Below are 19,676 nucleotides of genomic sequence, written 5' to 3'. Positions count from 1 at the left end.
CTTGACAAAATCCAATTTTAAAGACCAAAGTGCATCTAATTGTCAAATTTAAATACTAAAATTAACAAAATTATCAAATTTAAATATTAATATATTATCAATATTAAAATAAATAGTAAATAAAGAAAATTTAGTTGTGGGGGTCACACTCGTCCGTTGGTATAAGGTGGATGTCGAAGGGGAGGGTCCTCCACATCTTTTCAGTCCCTTGTGAAAGATAAAATAGACGGCTTAACTTAATTCAATTGTGGACTGTTTAACCAAATAATAATTAAATCCATCAATATTACCTAATTACATTTTTTTTCTACTTAAAAAAATATTCTAATCAATCTCTTTATGTTAGATCCAAGAGCAAATTGATCATTTTGTTAAAAAAATTATCAGTTTTTACTGTTAAGGACTGGCCCTTATAAATCAACATGATGTACACGTTTCTAGTTATTCCATTAATTATGTCAGTTTTTAATGGTAAAAATAGATAAAATTTTTAACATAAAAGATCAATTTACTATCTGATCTAATATATAAACAATAATTTATTTATTTTTAATAAATAAAATAAAATACAATCAGACTCTTAATACAAAAACTTTTACAATTTAGGGGGTGAACTATTTTTTTTGTTTTGTTTTGTTTTGTTTTAAAAGTAGAGTGGAGATGGAAGAAGAATCCCCACTGGGCTGAGCTTTGGACCCAATCAGAAATTGTGTACTTTTACTGCTACAATCGTAAGTTTTAACCATGGAAAAGGTGTTTGTTTTAAGTCTCCTAATTTGTACGGCACAAAAAACACTAAAGTTAAAAGTCCACTAAGGAATAAAGGAAATTCTGTAAGTTGGGACTTTTAATGTTGTGATGTAAATCACCTAAAGAAACCATCACCACACTTTTACCTCAAATCTCATGGGACACGTAACTTAATAACCCACATTTGACTGCTCATCCACACCCAAAACCACTAATACAAGGAATAATGATTTCACTTTGAGACAAGTGTCTGTATGATCCAATAAAACCATAACAGATATGTTGGTGTTAATGATAGGTAGAAATATTAAAACTTCAATTTACATTTTTACTTAAAATAAATAAGTTAATTAATATATATTAGATCAAAGAGTAAATTAATGAAATTTGATAAAAATCCCATAGAAACCCTTGTAATATGAGTAAGATTGTATTATACTCCTATACACAAAAAATGGACAAATTAATTCATGTACATTAAATCAAAGAGCAAATTAGTTATTTTGTTAACAATTTTATCTATTTCTATTCTATTGCTAAAATTAATCAGCATAAAGTGCACATGACACATCATTATGTCATTGTTTGATTCCAGTTTTTAACAGCATAAATGAATGAAAGTTTTAACCGAAAAGACCAATTCACTTTTTAGTCTAATGTACAAGGATTAATTTACCCATTTTTTTTAAATAAATGAGACAAAATACAATCTAACTCCTAATATTTTACCATAGAATTTTGTAACAGAAAACTCAATTTACTCATTGATTTAATGTTCACTTCTACTCCTACAACTAGAGGTGTTCATGGGCCGGGCGGCCCAGCCCGGCCCAACGGCCCACCCAAAATATGGGAGGGTTCGGGTAAAAATATAGGCCCGAAATATGGGTTTGAACAAAAAATAAAACCCGTTTAAAAAACGGGCCAGGCCTCGGGCACAACTTTTTTGGCCCGAGCCTAGCCCGGCCCGAATATATAATAAAAATATATTTTTATATTTTTTAAATTTTAAAATATTTTTAAAATACTTTTTTAAAAAATTGGTGTTTATTTTTAAAAAAACGGGCCGGGCTCGGGCTTAAGAAATTTTTCCCGGGCCGGGCCTGGACAAAATTTCAGGCCCATATTTCGGGCCAGGCCAGGGCCTAGTATGCGGGCCGAAATTTTTTACAGGCCCGGCCCATGAACACCTCTACCTACAACCACCTCTTAGTACTTTTTTATCGTTAACCATAGCCACTTTCTAGTTCATGCCGAGAGTAAGAGTAGATTAAAAGGAAATGAAAACATTCTCTAACGTGGACTTTAAAATCCCCAATCAGAGGTTGACAATCCATTGTACAAAGAAAGTTTAGTAATAAATTACAACGAAAATTTCTCCATCTTAAAAAGAGTTAATAATAACCTTTTGCTTCTAAGGCCAGAAAGAACTTACTTTTGTGTCATTTAATCAAAAACCCAATGTGGGAAAATTGTTGCCAAAGAGCATTTCAATCAATCACCAAATAAATCATCTTCGCTATCATCATATGAGGCAGACTTAGTTCCAGGTTTACCACTTGAGGCACCACCAACAACATCATCTCCTGTAGGAGCACTATCACTAGTGTAAGCCCACGAAGAAGAACCCACTTTTTCAGATAAAGATTCTCCGTAAAGATCATCATAAATCCCACCTTTTGGTGTATTTTTTACTTTGTTCAACAATTCTTGCAGTTTATCAGTCACACCTTTCTGAGAAACACCGTCTTCTTTTACAGACGATACATCCTTACCTTTAGGAATTACTGTTGTTTGTACAAGAGATCCGTATTTTCCAACAAGACTTCCTTCTTTTACACCTATGGGTCCCGTTTCGGTTTCTACATCTGCACCATCTGAAATTCCAACAACTTCGACCAACTCTCCCCCAGCCTGATCCCTAAAGGTAACTTTTAGTTTCCTCATTCTTTTAGTGGCTCTCTCTGGCAGTGTGCTGTCTTCACTTTCAGCTAATGAGATGGATTTGGGCAGCAAGTCAGATTTGCTCAGACCGTAACGATTTATAAGTGTATTGTAAGCTACGACAGCTTCTTCATCAGAAGGATCAGGCCGTGGGGGTAGATTTATCTCGGTGGGGGGTGGAGGACGAGGAAATAGAGCTGCATTGTTCTTCCTTAAGATATAAGTTCTCGTGGATGCAGCAAAACGCAAAGATTGACCTACTTCAAGCTCAACAGGTGTATCTTTTGTCAGACGCTCATTTGCAACAAAGGTTCCATGCGCTGATCCCAAATCAATGACATATATGCTGTTGAGATTATAAGAGCTGGTGAATAACACATTATTACAAGAGGTTCTAAAATAAGTTGGGAGCTTTAGACGGTAAAAATACCATGGAGGCCCTTGTATTAGGAGTCGGGTTGCATTTTGCCCCCTCTATTGGCCAATTAATCCGTACAATAAGAGCAAATTGGTCCTGTCAAAAATTTTAACCATTTTTACTATTAAAAACTGGTCCCTGTACATGAGCATAATGTTCATGTGGTTGTCTAGTTATTGCGTCAGTCACGCCAGTCTTTAATAGTAGAAATGAATAAAATTTTTAACAGAAAGGTCTTGCTTACTCTTTAATCCAACATATAGGGACTAACTTACCCATCTTTTAAGTAAAAGGAGCAAAATGCAATCTGACTCCTAGTATAGAGACCTCCATGGTATTTTTACCAGCTTCAGACATAAATACAATATACGTACATATATAAATGCAAGAGTGAAGATAAAGATTTCATGTAATGAGAAATAGACTATGTTGTCTACCAATTACTACAAATCCAAAAGAAATAATTTGAGCAGAACCAACTTTAGTTTTAAATCTTCTATTACCGTAAATAAATAAAGCAATAGGAATAGAAATGACCTGCCATTCTTGTGAGGAACAACAGCAGCATGCTGACGTGAAACGGAGAGATGATTAAGCACGAAATCACAAGTATGATATTGCCTGCCAAAGATGAGTCTGCGTCTATCGATATTAATGGTTTCAAGTACTTGTCCTTCCTTGACAACTTGAAGATAGTAGACACCAGGGCGAGGCTCGATAGCCCAATCAGGAGGTTGCCAAGTGGATTGACCGGCCCCAACCTGAGTGGCTGGCTTGGATTGAACATCCTCCTCTTGCTGAGGCTGAGCAACTGCATTTTGAATATGTGAATGTTGTTCAACTTGACCAGCTTTGGGTGCGGTTTTGGGGGAAGAAGAATTCAGGGAAACCGAGAAGGGTTCCAAGGATTGAGCTTTTTTGAATCTATCAAGACCACCTCTCCCATACATTTTCCTTTTTTCTTTCTTTATTAATATGATATTACTCAACAAAGTAAAATCAAAGCATGTATATTTAACAATTAGCTGCTAATATTATTATGTCACCACTCAGCAGCCAACAATTTTAGCAAGTAATCCTCCAGCTCATGCGTAGACCGCAACAGCAACCCTTGAACAACAACAAAAGAAAAAAAACCAATAAAAACATTGGAATAATGTAATAGCACCAAAAGAACACATCGGAACAAACAAAAATTTTGTAAAATTGATAGGAAACCATAAAACCAATCATATTAGATTCAATGTACTATATGTATGATTGTAGATTTAGTCCATATTCTCCAATTGAATTACTGCAAGTCCCTATACTTTTGAATTTTGAAATTTCAATCTTGACATAAATGCCATAGTTAACCCATTAACTGGATTTTTAAGTGAATAAAATGTGGAAATAACAAGCTAACACGATATTAGAGATAGGATAATATGTTCACCACGGCATATTTTGAAAATAGCAAAACTTAATTTATGAAATTTTAAATTTTAAAAAAGATGATTAAATCTACAACTTCAAATTACAGGGATTAATAGCAAAATTTAAGGTTTGTAAAATAGAGCTTAGGTCTTTCCAGAAAATCGATAGGAAACCAAAAAAAACCAATAACATATGAGATTCACATGCCCAGAAAGTGTTGTGCAAGAATTGATTCAATAATCTACTAAAGTTAAACAATAGCAGAGAGTAATTGACTGACCTTGGCTAGTAATTAGGGTTCATAAGCCATAAGGCAGGAAACGCTGAGGGAGTGAAGGCAGGAAGGGCACCAAAAAACATTCCATCGCAATCAATTCAACACTGTATCTGTCACCATCCATCATGAAACCCCAAACCAAAAGGCCTAATCAACCGCAAACAACAACAACAAGCTTCACACTCTTTCCGTCTTTCGATCCCTCTGTGCAGATTATGCTATGCCATTCACCGTCATTCTTTCTATCAAGCTTTGGGTCACCAACACTGAAACTGAATGACCCAAAAACTTGGTATTATTTGCACTACTTGGTGTTAATGTGTTAAAAGATACCTCTACAATAATATGTCTTTTGCCACAGTAATGTTGTTGGGCTCAGCCCATTTTGTATCCCCCAATTTGCCAACCTTGGCCTCATTTACAAACTATTGAGTTAATTATTAAGGCATAATCTTATCATTTACATTTTTATCGATTTGAATCTTATTTTTTTTAATAAAAATACAGACTAAAACTTTAGATATTTGAACATGGTGTTTGTATAATAATTTACATGTACTTCATGCTAATTTTTTTAAAAATTTTCATGAACTTTTTATATTTTTAAAATTTTTAAATAATTTGCTAACATGACATAATAGTAAACATTGATTGATCTTCCATTGGAGGGTAACAAGCACAGGCAAGTCCTGATTTGTTATTACCGTATCAAGCATGATCTTGTAGACTTCAGAGAAAATAACTAGCAGCACTTTCAATCCCTATTCACAAACTTGCTTCCTTGTAATCCCTCAAGTCTAAGAATCATCATAGCAGAGCATTTCCAGCAGGCTAAATTCCTCAAGTTGATAATTTAGAGCATAAGCCACCTTACCACAAACAGATTCAATGCTATTGAAAGAAGTGCAATGGTATGAACCAAAATTCCAAGCAATGATCAAATGAAGAAGAAGAAACCAAACAATTAGCCATACTTACCTCTAAGCTCACACTTTTTATGAGTGTCAATAGCTAGCTTCAACCATCATTAAACAAAGATCAAGTAACAGTGGAATTTAAAGACACAGAGCAGATAAGGAAATTATCAAAGTAGAATTTTGAGACTCAAAACCATTGTATTTATTGGCACTCCATTGAAACAAATAAAAAACTTGAGTCTCCTAAATGGCAACAGCATTCCTTTGGAACCAAAGTAAACCACCATTTCAATCTCATTCCAAGGGACCTACGACATATTAGGCTGAGCAATCTCTACAAGAGACGAGTAATAGACAGTGTACCATAAACGAAGTAAAAAGACCACATATCAGCAAATGATTGAAATATCTTTAAATTGCACATGGCTGCTTAAAATTAAACTCACTATGTTACAGATACATATTCTTCAATGGGAAACCTAGTAAATGTCAACAATGGCTCAAAATTGAACCAAAAAAAAGAAAAAGCTATCTCTTATGAACTCTTTGCAATCGCATCTCAATCAATCTAGCATTAAATTCTCCATCGCTAATCTTTAACATCTTTGACAATGGCAATTTGAACCCATATTCCACTAAAGCTCTATGCCTCGGCTTAATTTTTTTCTCTAAACTAAACGAAAAGTACTGAGGAAATCTTTTCAATTCCTCCAAGTCACCTTCCATTTCCTCCAAAAAAAACTCAGCTTTAGGCCTCAGATTATTCTCCACACTCAAAGTCAACAGCCCGGGTGATCTCACCACCATCCGGTTCACCTCCGGCTCGTCAAAACCCAGAGATTGAAGGAAGTTAATTTTGGGTTTCAAGGTGTTTTCCACGTCGGAAACTAAGAGAAGGGTAGTATGGGAATTCAGGACGAGGCCGAGGGAAGTGAGGAAAAGGAGAGTTGGGCGGAGTTGGGTGGGGACGGAGGCGACTAAGAGGCGAGGGCAACGGGTGAGGGAGAAAGGGAGGTGAGGGAAAGGGAGGGAGACTTCGTGGAGGAGGAAGTTAATGGGAGGGAGAGGGTCGGAGGTAAGGAGGAGGGGGCACATGTCGAGAATACGGCCGATGGAAGGGCGAGAGAGGCCGACGGAAGAGAGGGAGCGTTCGAGGGAAATGAGAGATGAAAGTGGGGTGGAACGGAGGGAAGGGTTTAAGTTGAGAGCTTTGTGGGGATTGATGTTTAAGGATTGGAGGTACAGGAGCTTTTGGCGGAAAAGAAGACCGCTGTCTTTGGGTATGGGTGGGGTGGGGGTCGGATGTTTAAGAAGAGGTTGAGGATAATGGAGTTGGAATCTGCAAGCTTGCATTTTTAGTTTTCCTGCTGTGAAGGATGATGAAGGGACGGAGATTTTTGAATTTATCTATTATCTATATTTATTCTATTAACAGAACATAATTTAGACCTCAACATATATATATTTTATCAATTTTATTCTTACTCTATTTTTTAGCTAATTTTAACCATATTTTATTACCAAGTTTAAAAATTTAATATTTTGGTCAATATTTTTATTAAAAAAATAGTAATTTACTCTTTTTAAAAGATTGAGAATTAAATTTAACTATAAAAAAATAAAAATCAAATCGACAAAAAATGTAAACATCAAATGCCAAGTTTAAATTGAACAAAAACATACTAGAGCTCCATTGCACTATAGAAATACATACATGGATGTATGCTCCTCTTAAGATCCTCTAAATATCAGCATATCAGCAGCAGCACAAGTTTTATTAAACATGTATGTTCCTTTTTGCATTTAAAGTATGGTTACAGAGCAGTTTTGTCAAAGAAACAACAGTTGCTCTTCACAATTCCATCCAAAGTACAACAGAAAATACAGTTTGAAGTGTTGCTAAAAAGAGCAACAATGAATATGTTCATCCAGAAATGGGAAAGAAAAAAAAGAGCCTCAACAGACCTCTATTTTCATAAACTAAACCTTTGGTAGGTCTGCTTCAATGAAGGGTTACATTCACTGCTAGGTTCCAAAGCCAAGGAACCTGCCTGCCACCGGTTGTCACATTCGCTTTTGAACAAAATTTGGGGTTGACTTGATCGAGATACTCATCCTGATTGCGGCTATTATGCAATTCTGGGTAGATCTCAAACATGCAAACTTAACAAGCACTAAAGAAAATCAACATGTAAACTACAGTAAGGAGATATCGACATTCATCTGCGAATCCTGTCTATACTACAATCTAAAAAATTCCTTTAAGCGATCTTCTAGGTTTGAGAGGATGTTTTTGGCAATCCTTTTCTGATGCTTCGTGCTTTTCAACCATGCAATTCCAGTAAGCACTCGCACCGAACATCCCTTTGCTTTTAAATCCTCGATTTGGTATCTTAGGTGAAGCTGCAAAAATTGAAAAGTTTAATACTCAAAGTAACCGATAATGCAAAGAAAATCCTTGGTTTCAATTGCATTCATACATTAAAATAGTCCCCAAGTGGAACTCCATGGAGAGTCATTACTTCTTCGATAAGCCAACCCTTTTTATCGGGAAGTGGGGATTTCTGTTGAGTACTAGTCACTTCTCCTCTAAAACGGGACACACGCTTATCGTATCTGAAATATATTTGCCGCTCATATACATCAGCACTTTCTGAATCCCACGGACTGCAAGAATAGTTAAGACAGCCAGCTCTCTCCATAGCTTTACGATCCATTTCACCGCCACCGAATATCTCCATGAAGGAACTAATCTGAATCACCAACAAAGTAATTTACCATCATCAGATGCAACACATCCATAAATGTACTACATTTAGATGTGAAGAATCCTAAAGATAAAGCTATAACGGGAAAACTTGAAGTACCTCAGATACAAGATGGGTATAAAAAGAAGGTTCTTAGCAGGATGCATACTGCAGCAAAACTAGTTCCATAGAGGGAGAGAAAGGGGAACTTACAGGAACAGAGAGAGTAGTCGAATAAATCTCAGACATGCTAACATCCTCAAGGCCTAAGAAGGATCCACTCTCTTCGGTTTGGAGGCATTTGGTTTTGGACTCTTCTTCAACTATTTGCACTTTCTGCTCTGGACTCAAGGACCTGGCTTTCCACAGTGCCATGATTGTCCTAGTGAACAAAAAATTTGCAAGTCAAAGAAATGACAACAAGGATTTCACAACCCTCTTTTTTCTCATCGTAGATCTTTAATACATGGGACTGGAGATTTAAATAGGCTGCAAAGCAACGTTACAGTCATTTAGGGGTTTCATGCTCTCCACCACCTATATTTATTACCAGTATTCACCGCAGTTAACTGTAATAGCATATGATACATCAATAAACACATCATGGCCGAATATACATTGCGACTGCAGTTTAAATCCCCGTTTGGAACTAGTTTCATCATTTGATTGCCTACGAACCACAGTTAATATAAGTACCTATGAGCTACACTGAAAGATACAAATGACTGGAAATTGAACTTCAGCCTGCCTTCACGATCTTGTGTCCTTGCACCATGTCTAGCATCCAGTCCTCTTCCTAGACGGAGAGTTATCACAATAATTGGACTACCCATTGATGCCAAAGTAGGAGGAGAAACTTGAATGTCCTCAATGTCTTCCCAAAGGAAGTAGAATTTTGCCTTGTGCCCAAATATATTGGCATGAAACCCAAGTATTCTAGCTGACAGAAACAGGCGGCCCTGCATAGATGCAACTGCAGATTAACAAAAAGGGACAAATGCAATACATTAATTACTCAGAGCGAACATCACAAAATAGGGGAGCTTTACAAAAGATTACATAGCCCAATAAACAGAACCTGAAGAGGCATTTTCCGTTTCAGGTGACAGGTAAAGTCATTGATAAGAAATTCCTCAGGTGGAAGGCCAAAGAGTTTCTGAAAGGCTGAATTCGTTTGAGGAGACCTAAGATTTATCTGCAAATATATATCGTTTGCTTGCAAGAGGATAACAAGAATGGAAAATAACATTTTATTCATGGCCATGTGAAACTAAATAGAAGAATAGCCATCTATTTACCTTCTTCCCCACTTCTTTCTCCATCTTACTTAAGTACTCTTTAACTACATGTCCACCTCTTGTATTGTCCAAGAAAATTCTCAAGTGCAGTTTAGATTGACATGCTTGAGCCTGCTTACCTTGCAGAGGAACCCACACATCAGCTAGATCTGATATATTAGATTTTAAAAAGTTAATCTCAGCCTGTCCCAAGGATGTAGCTTCATCAAAAAGTCCATCAAAATCAAATACTTCTATATCCAGTACGGAAGGAGGCTCTTCCATTGCATCAAATTCAAATATTTCTGCAAAGATAAGAGCTCATTTAAACAATTGATTGAAGTAAGATTTAAATAATTCTTGGACAAATTTTGAAAGGTTTTGATCTAAAGAAACTGTAAGAATCATTATTATATAGTATGCTAGTGCAAACAAGCAAACTGAATTCAAACATAGACAAAGGACAATCTAGTTTTCACCATTCCACTGGGGACTAGATTTCTGGAACTTGATTGAGCTGGTTCTAGATTTCCCATTGCAAGTGAACACCACATATGGATCACAGTACCCACTTGAATCTACAGTTGCTAAATTACTTCCCTCAATCAAAGCAACTGTTAGTAACCATCCATTCCCTTGTGCTTTCACTCCATGATCACTTCCTATTGTTGTAAAGACAAAAGCAAAAGGAAATTAAAGACTGAAAAACACGAAATGAAACATGGAAATCATCCACTCTTCTTGCTTGTAGAGCAGAGTTCTAATTAGATGTGAATGTTTACCCTTTTGAGCTCTGGCATGCATGAAGCGTGAGATTATCTGCAGCAGCCTTTCACCTTGCAGAACCAGAACACCACACACAATGAATTCACCAATTGAATCAGGCAAGTCAAGCCCAACAAACTCTAGTCCTTGAATTGTACTAGGAGCAGCTAGCCAGATATGAACTATTACATACAAGGCCATAAAAACTGTGGAAACTACAGTAAAATTAGCAAAGTACTGGAACGCCAACTTCCAATCTGACTTGGGTTCAGCTTGCAATGATCCCAAAATCTGTTCTTTGTTTAAACCAATATCCTTTGAATCAACTGGTTTAACAGACTGAGTTAGTAAAGTAGTGAACTGCTCAAAGCCTTCCTTTAGACCTTGTCGAGCTCCATTCTCTATCATACCTTTCATCATCGTGCTCTGTAAGAAGTTCATTCGCCATGAAATAACCAAATGTGCAGATTGTTCTCCAGATGGAAGCTCAGGCCCAGGAGTAATGCAGTACAGCAATTCAGTTTTGAAGGTGCTCCCATATGGAACATCGGGAGTGCTCACAACTACTAGAACGGCAAAACTCTTCCCATCAGCTCTTAGATACGTTTGCTCCTCGGTGGCTTTTGTAGCCTTAATTATTTTGGTTGGTGCCTTGATGTAAGTATAAACTCTTTTCAAGCTGGAATCACCATCTTCAAATTTCCAAGGCCCTAGCTGTGGATCCTTTGATCCTTGCATCTCAGCTAATGACTTAGGAAAACTTGAATCAGATGAAAAAAGTAGAGAGTTTAGCTCTGCAGGCGAAACCACATATGGTTGATCCACAAGAACTCCTCCAGGTAAATTGCTTGGAATTTCACTTCCCTGATCTTTAGATTCCATTGTTTTCATTGCTTCCTCAAATGACACAGAGGATGATTGATCATCAGGCTTCTCATCAGCAACATCAGCTTTTGAATTTTCAGGCATCTCAGTCAAATCAATGCCAGCAGTAGAGCTAGCCACAGCAGTGTCAGAATTTTTATTAAAGATTTGAGCAATACGACCTGCTAGGGATTTTTGTGATAATGATTTCTCTTTCTCTTCCTTGAATGATTTATCCTTCTCTTCCTTGGAAGACACGCTATCTTCTAGTCTCAAAGGAGAAGGGCAGGTTGATGATGATGATGCATTATCACCATTACAACTCATGTCCATGGAAGAACTCTTTTGTTGAAAATAGATATTTAAAAGCACTTCACCTGTACCCAAGGTTGAAAGAGCACAATAATTCTTGGTAATCAGTAAAGCATTAGCCCACACCAACTACTTAATTAACCTCTTTTTGAGACTCAAAAAGGGACATTGAGACCCTTAATAAACATAAAAATTCTAGCACAGAGGCAACTGAAGTTCTGTAAATGCTGAAAAATGAAGATAGGAAAAAGAAAAAACATACCCAAATCCTTGTTCTTGGACCTATTGTTCTTGGGGTGGAGGGGATACCAAACAGTGCCGAGAGATTTCTGGGGAGCATCAAAAACCTGGGAAATTGGAAGTTTAACATGCCCCACAAAATCATCATTGAAGAACTTATCCTCATCCAACACAGAGATTTGAAGCTCCCCCTTAAAATCCTCTACTTTGAAAATGAATTCCTCACCCCAACTTGGGTTCAACGTCTTCTTCACCACTTTGGTCCTATACCTCTTTTTTCCTACCTGAAGCTTCACGTATGGATCACTGACGCCGTTTAAATTCATTGCCGGTATGTTTCTTGCTTCAATTACGCCCACCACAAGCTTCATTTTTCTTTTATTATAGGTTTTATTTCAGGGATCAATCGAAAGATGATCCAAATTTGCTATTACTCCCCCAATCCAATTCTGATCAACACTGTTTCCGTCATTGATACAAGCAAGAATACCCAAGAATGAACAATGCCGCCATTTTATTATTTCCTTCTAATCATTGTCAATTCCCCTTCTTCCATGTCTGGGAGAAGGAAAGAAACAGAGAGATAAATCCCCAAAGCATTAATATTCAAATCTAACTCAAAACTGTTCAATTTTTTATTTAATTATTTATGAAGAATCAAGGCAATGCCCAGTAGCATCCCCTTAATTAATCATATAAGAAATAACAAATCCAGAAAGCTACATTGGTTGATGAAGAAGGAGAAGAAGACAAAACACAGATTCAAAAACGATAAATAAATAATGGACGCACGCAAACAGAATAAATTATATTGATAAAGAATCTACAAAATGGATTAAATCTGGGGAATTTATATATTCTACAAAGATTCAAATAAAATATGTCAAAAACAGGAAAAAGATGAGATCATCTACGAAAGCAAATCCAAAAAAGGAGGACACTTTTACTTCATTAATTAATTAATTTTATTTTGTTTAACAAAGAATTAAGAAAGGAGGGAGACTTTTGAACCTGTTACAAATTGCAATTTGCTATTGCTTTGCCCTTTTCGCGTTTAAGGTTTGACTTTTTTACTACATAAATTACTCCTCTTAAGTATTTCTTCCTTCAAATTCCAACATTGATTTAATTTTTAGATAAAAATATCAATTTTGATAAAAATATCAGTTTTAAAATTTTTAGTGTTTCTATATATTATATTTTTTAATATTTTTATATATATATAATATAATAAAAAATTAATATGGGCCGGACTGGACCCAAGTTTAGCATATATAATCCAAGTCAGACTTTAGTAAAAATTTAGGCTCGTTTTTCGGGTCAGGCTTGAGCCTATCAAACGAACCTATAATTTTGTTAGGGATTGACTCAGCGCATGGGCAGGTCTAATGCATTGTTTGCATGTAGTAGATGATTTTGTACTTGAGTATTTATGAGATTCATGTATGCTAATGGTACATGGATTATGCAATACCTCTCAATTGGTATAAGTATTATTGTTAATGGAGGAGGACGTGAGTTCGAGTGCATTGAAGCGTATTATCCTCCTATTTATTGGTTGGGAGGGGCCGTGGTTAATTCTAGACATTGTGTCAAAAAGAGACATATATGATCAGAACCTATAATTAGATTGTTAAAAAAAAACATGTTTTACCCAAAACAATATAAGAAAAGAATAGTACCAACAAGTTCTCGAAGAATTAGATTCCAAAAATAAATTGCCCGCATAGTTTCCTTTTCAGTACTAAGTAATAGATTAAAATATATCATATAAGTCCCTATACTCTTTGAAAGTTTGAAATTTAATCTCTATATTTTTTATTTCATTGTAATATCCTTAATCATGTTTACGACCTCAATAGTATCTCTACAAACCTTTTAAAGCCACACTAGCATTTCCATGAAAGTTTTAATTTAATACAAATAATAAAAATCTAGAAAATAAGAATTAATTGATACCCTTATTCGCTATTTATTTTATATTTTATATTTTAAAAAATTGGTATCAAAGTAAATTTCACAAGTTTCTATAGTATTAATCTAGGACACTTTTAAGGGTATGAAACTCGATTTGAAGATATTACTAATTTGGTTTAGAAATCTTGAGGAAGCATGTAATGATCTACCTTTTTTTGGTGTTATTATGTTTTTAATTTGTTATTACATTCTATTAAATGATAATTTTCTCTATTTCTCATACATATTAGTTTCTCAATAACAACATTTTCGAGATTTTTAGAATTTTTATATACTAATTTTAAATAAATAATTTTGAGTTTTTTTTATAATTTATATATAGAACCGAATCAAATTACCAAGAAAATATAATAGTTGATGACTAAAATTGTTATTATACCAACTAAAAGTGTCACTTAACAACCAGTGACCAAAAATAATTTTAAAAGTTTAGTGATCAAATTGTAACTTTTTAATTAAGTGATCAAAACGAAAACTTACCTATAATGGTATAGTTTATCCAAAACTTAACAGCCTAGTAACTTAAATAAAAACTTTTGAATAGTTCAGTGACTTAAATGAAAATTTTTGAATAATTCAGCGACCATTTTGTAACTTTTTGAAGCTGAGTGATTAAAACGTCAACTTATTAATAGTTTAGTGACTTTAAGTGTAGTTTACCCTTAAAAATAACTTTCCATTAATAAATTGACCAATCTGTAAACACTGATCTTTCGAGGTAGATAGCTGACCTTTAGGCACTCACTATTTTGCTGATGAAACTATAGCATTAGCTAAAAGTAGTGTTCTTCTATAGCATTTGCTAAAAGTAGTGTTCTTAGTTGCGTAACCTTCTTCTCTAGGAATATTTTACCATTCCTGTACTTTTTTTTTATCTTTATAGGAACTACTCTTTTTCTTTATGGGTGGGTAGGATTTCAAAAGGGTTGTAACATTAGTTGTTGATGCGTTGATGGAACAAGTATCAATGGAGGCTACTAATCCGAATCCGAGTTCAATGAGCGGCGTCGCTGCTGCTTCCGCCGCCGAGCTTCTATGCTGTGCGAACGCGAGAGCACTGTTGGATTCCGTCGACGCATTTCTATTTGATTGCGATGGTTCCATTTCCACGCACTTTTCTACTCCTATTTTGTCTTTCATTGGATTTTGCAGTGAATAAAAGGTAACGATGCGATTGCAGGTGTTATTTGGAAAGGCGACAAGCTGATCGATGGAGTCCCACAGACGTTAGATATGCTTCGATCCAAGGTCTCTCTCTCACTCTTTCTTTGCTTTCCATTTGATTATTGAATCTATGGTTCATCCTTGTGCAATGATCGATAATATTATTATCTGATTAATAGGGGAAGAAACTGGTATTTGTGACCAACAACTCTACCAAGTCCAGAATCCAATATGCTAACAAGTTTCAGTCTCTTGGACTTTCTGTCAATCAGGTTCTTCAAATGTTATTAAATTTTACAAAGAAAAGAAAAGAAACAACTCTTTTTTTTTTCCTGATTGTTCTACTGTATTTTTAGGATGAGATATTTTCGTCTTCTTTTGCTGCTGCTATGTACTTGAAGGTCAACCAGTTTCCTCCTCACAAGAAGGTTACTATTCTTGTTTTCTCTTTTTTCACTCCTTAAACATTTTAAGGCATTTAAGTAGCGGCTATGCGTTTTCACTGGCATTGTGTTTATTGTTGTTGCAAACCTAATGAATGTTACTGCAGCTAGTTACTATAAATATCGGCTATGGAAACTAGTTGAAACTGATAAATAGTGATTCTTAACACAGTGTTGTGGCTGCTATTTGAATCTCTTTATAATTTCTTAGTGCTATTCTCTCTTGACTGTATGCTTGGCTGCTAAATCCTGCTTACCCTGTTCTTGGTACCTTCTATCCAAATGGAATATTCATGTTACTGCAGTCAATTGCTTTAAATATCGGCTATGGAAAGAGTTGAAATTGAAAATTTATGACTCTTAACACAGTGTTGTGGTTGCTATTTGAGTCTCTCTATAATTCTTATTGCTATTCTCTCTTGACTGTATGTTTGGCTGCTAAATCCTGCTTACCCTGTTCTTGTTACCTTCTATCCAAATGGAATATGCAATTTTTGCCTCATGTATATTTTCCTTTTCTTGCAACATAACTTTTCTTCCAGCATATTTGTTGGCCAGAATATGCAGTTGTCCTTGAACAATACCACTCTTTTCTAATAGAATAGAAATTCACAGTTAAATACCTAAAGTTCAATTTCATTTCAAACTGTACGGTTAAGTGTCAGACTATCAGTATATGTATATCTCCAGCTAACTATCCCCCTTCCCTGTTTCATGCTCTGTCTTTTTTTTTTGATCTTTGATTGTTGAAAATGAAATTGTCAAGGTTAGGTTCCTAGTCATTGAGGCTAAGAGTCCTGCACTCTACCAACAAACCACACAAGAGTTCTGCACTGCGCTTCCCCAGCCTCCCTCCCTCTCTTCCCATTTTGTCACCCAGATCTTTTGTGTTTCCAATTTTCTTTAAGTTCAAAAATAAAAAATTTTGTTTAGAAATAAAGATAAATATATTTTTTCAATGTATCATCATTACATGACATTTTCTACTAAGTGTCATAATCGAGTGTTAGTTTATGCCTCATCAATTGTTAGATTACTAATGTTAACCAAAAGGACCAAAGTACATGATGAATGAACTTTAAGTATCTAATTGCCATTTTTTATTCTTTAAGTATCAGTGGTATATTTAGGGGGGAAATGAATATTTAACCTCTATTTATTTTATCTTTTGCACACTATTAATAATTTGTTTGTATTTCAGGTTTATGTCATTGGCGGGGAAGGCATAGTACAGGAGTTGCAACTTGCTGGATTTACCGCTCTTGGTGGCCCAGTACTTTCTTAGTCTTTTCAATTTTGTTTTCCAGTTCATGACTTTGGATTAGGAATACATCCTCTTCTCCATCTCTCTAACAACTGACATGCTGTTTGTGTGCTGGACTGCTATTCTTGCCTTTGCTTGTTGCCTTGCTAGGGTGTCTTTGGTTGTTTTTCATTGTAATCTTTTCCTTGATTCTACCGTGCTTGTTTTTCTTGCATCATAATCTCTTGCTTTAATGAATTTTAAGTGCTTAGAGGAAATATTGTTGCAGGAAGATGCAGAAAAAAGGGCTCAGTGGAAATCAAATTGTCTCTTTGAGCATGATAAATATGTAATGTAACATCTTGCCTACAATTTCTCTGAGTGTGTCACTTGGTTCTTTTTCCATGATTTTCATAACTTCTACCTTCAGGTTGGAGCAGTTGTTGTTGGATTAGATCCAGATATTAACTATTACAAACTTCAGTAAGTTAAAAATTCCATCTTCACTTTTTGATGATGTTATGAATATTTGAGATTAGGACGTCTTCTATGCTTGCTTCTCGAGTATGTTTGTGCAAGTGCACTGAGAATGTAGGGTTTGAACCACGTAGTAAGTGGATGGCTACTCGCTTGGTCTTTGGTTTTGAGGGAAAAAAATAGCACGTCTTCTAAACTTTTGGTTGTCTCTGAAATTTGTCCCCTAAAATAACTTAGAACCAGTTTCTATTCCCCATAGATTTCGTTGCTGAGCAATTTATATTTTGTTTTTGGTCATGAAAACATGGAAAAGTTCTGAATCACATACACTAATAACAGTCTTATTAGATATTTCACTACCTTGATCAGTAGCACATGTTCCCAAGTTTCGTGTTATATTTAACTCTAAAAAGTATTTTGACTGTATATGCATCTACGTTATTGATCTCAGCACATTGTTAGACTTAAAATATGATTTCTTTGCTCCTAAAATATATCTGAGGGGTCATTTTTAGTTAAATACTAGTTAACTTAGGGGCACCAAGGAAATTTTAGGTTACAATGTTTGGCTAGATGAGTAGAAAATGCTAATAATTGCCTTCTATTAAACGTATAAAGCCTAGTTTAAACAAACTATTATCAGATCTGAACTTGTAAGATATGGCAGCGCTTTTTGGAGTCTTTGATCTTTCTTTAAAATATTTGCAACTGGCAGGTATGCGACCCTTTGCATCCGTGAGAACCCAGGTTGTCTTTTTATTGCTACGAACCGTGATTCAGTTGGACACATGACTGATCTGCAAGAGTGGCCTGGTAAAGAAATTAGATTACTGCTCAGTTTGATTGAGAGTTCCACTTCATTCATTTCTTAGTTCATATTTGCAGGTGCGGGATGCATGGTTGCTGCCGTTTGTGGGTCAACGGAACAAGAGCCTATTGTAGTTGGAAAACCTTCAACCTTCATGATGGACTTTTTACTGCAGAAGTAAGTTATTTTAATGCACTAGTTCTGTATATATACCAACCAGCAATGAAAATTTGTGTAATTTGCATTTATATGGACTTAAATGTCTGGAGTTTACTTCTGAAGTGATTAGCATCAGGTAGTATTATATACTGCATGTGAAGATTGAGAATGTCTGTTGCTCAATTATGAATGAATCTGACTGGTAGTGGTGGTAGGCTCTTAAAATTCATGTCGCTTGCACCTCACTAAAATGAAAATGGCATTTTCACAGTTTGGGAACAAACGTGGTAGAAAACCCTGCTATGTTAAGTGCTTCTTAGCGAGCTGAACCGAGATCAAGTTTTGAGAAGCTAGAGCTTGACTTGAAATTTTAGGCTCGAAACCCAGCTTGAACTTGATGAAGTTTCACTGTTAAAGCTTAACTAGATTCGGGATAAAAATCGAATTTCTTAGCTCTCTCAATTAGGGTGTTAGTCTCGATTAAAAGCTTGTTTATATAGTAAAAACATGGATTTAATTTTCATGCTCACTTCAAACTCAACTATGACACTCGAGCTTGTGTCTGAGTTCAAATTGAGATTTTCTAATACTAATTTGGAGAAACTTTTGAACTGACCTATATACCCTTCATTGTTCATTATATTACTAATTTTTTAATTTTAAATATATTTTTATTATTTATAAAGATTTATCACAATTATAAATAAAAATTCGCTACTCGAGTCAAGCATTAGAATACTTGAATTTGGCTCGTTTGATATCTCAAGTTGCTTGAGCTTGATTGAACAATGATCAAACCTGATACTGATTCTTTGGTGCATAATACTGATGAACACTTACCTTACTCTACTTATTCTGATAATCTCTTTTTTTCCCTGCTGTGTTGTGCTTTGCAGATTTAATGTAAGTACATCTAGAATGTGCATGGTGGGTGATAGACTAGATACTGACATTTTATTTGGACAAAATGCTGGTTGCAAAACCCTGCTTGTTCTATCAGGTTTATTGCTATCTCTTGTTCTTAAGACCATTAAACTAAGAATCTTCTTAGGTTTTCTTATATTTTCTAATGTTTGCAATGCCTAAAATTTCAGGAGTAACAACACAGTCCACTCTTGATGACCCCTCAAACAGCATCAAACCAGATTATTACACCAACAAGGTATCTGATATTCTCAGTTTATTGGGAGAATGATCTGATTGTTTCATTTTCACCATTTTACTCCTTATTCTTGCCTGTTTGGCAGTGTTGTTTGCAAATTTATACTCAAAAGAATTATTTCCGCGATTTACTGTACCCGGAAAATGTTGAAATATTCTCGCATTATCAGGAAACTGGCCAGATTGTTTCATGGCCTATCCTTGTTCTGAAAACAAATGAATAAATTAAAGCTCAAAGCATATTTATATATATAGATATATAGTTTTTAATCTTTTTGTTCTTTGAACAAAATGGAGGCAAAGCACTATCTTGATTA

The 19,676-nt window shown here is 35.3% G+C and overlaps 4 protein-coding genes across 4 annotated transcripts; 1 reads left to right on the top strand and 3 right to left on the bottom strand.

Annotated features, from left to right (window-relative positions):
• Positions 1–2,016: 2,016 nt before the first annotated feature.
• Positions 2,017–5,120, bottom strand: LOC105773060 (protein phosphatase 1 regulatory inhibitor subunit PPP1R8 homolog). Its single transcript, XM_012594676.2, has 3 exons — positions 4,809–5,120; positions 3,650–4,222; positions 2,017–3,040 (listed from the first exon to the last, which is right to left on the bottom strand). Exons 2-3 carry the CDS (start codon positions 4,060–4,062, stop codon positions 2,245–2,247), a joined length of 1,209 nt encoding a protein of 402 aa, XP_012450130.1. The 5' UTR covers positions 4,063–4,222; positions 4,809–5,120; the 3' UTR covers positions 2,017–2,244.
• An 865-nt stretch (positions 5,121–5,985) lies between these two features.
• LOC105773062 (hypothetical protein) lies at positions 5,986–7,142 on the bottom strand. Its single transcript, XM_012594677.2, has one exon. It carries the CDS (start codon positions 7,073–7,075, stop codon positions 6,251–6,253), a length of 825 nt encoding a protein of 274 aa, XP_012450131.1. The 5' UTR covers positions 7,076–7,142; the 3' UTR covers positions 5,986–6,250.
• Positions 7,143–7,494: 352 nt separating this feature from the next.
• LOC105773059 (C2 and GRAM domain-containing protein At1g03370) lies at positions 7,495–12,980 on the bottom strand. Its single transcript, XM_012594673.2, has 10 exons — positions 12,939–12,980; positions 11,950–12,485; positions 10,529–11,752; positions 10,226–10,408; positions 9,768–10,051; positions 9,548–9,664; positions 9,166–9,428; positions 8,683–8,851; positions 8,203–8,475; positions 7,495–8,125 (listed from the first exon to the last, which is right to left on the bottom strand). The coding sequence occupies exons 2-10, from the start codon at positions 12,296–12,298 to the stop codon at positions 7,964–7,966; spliced, it is 3,024 nt and encodes a 1,007-aa protein (XP_012450127.1). The 5' UTR covers positions 12,299–12,485; positions 12,939–12,980; the 3' UTR covers positions 7,495–7,963.
• A 1,635-nt stretch (positions 12,981–14,615) lies between these two features.
• On the top strand, positions 14,616–19,629 carry LOC105774079 (phosphoglycolate phosphatase 2). Its single transcript, XM_012596417.2, has 11 exons — positions 14,616–15,001; positions 15,085–15,152; positions 15,248–15,340; positions 15,425–15,496; positions 16,713–16,784; positions 17,044–17,103; positions 17,185–17,237; positions 17,947–18,044; positions 18,117–18,216; positions 19,095–19,198; positions 19,293–19,629. The coding sequence occupies exons 1-11, from the start codon at positions 14,857–14,859 to the stop codon at positions 19,391–19,393; spliced, it is 966 nt and encodes a 321-aa protein (XP_012451871.1). The 5' UTR covers positions 14,616–14,856; the 3' UTR covers positions 19,394–19,629.
• The last annotated feature ends 47 nt before the right edge of the window (positions 19,630–19,676 follow it).

Source organism: Gossypium raimondii, chromosome 6 (assembly GCF_025698545.1).
Source record: "Gossypium raimondii isolate GPD5lz chromosome 6, ASM2569854v1, whole genome shotgun sequence".
Taxonomy (NCBI): Eukaryota; Viridiplantae; Streptophyta; class Magnoliopsida; order Malvales; family Malvaceae; genus Gossypium; species Gossypium raimondii.
Note: the sequence above shows the minus strand (reverse complement) of the source record. Positions and strands in the feature narration are given on the sequence as shown.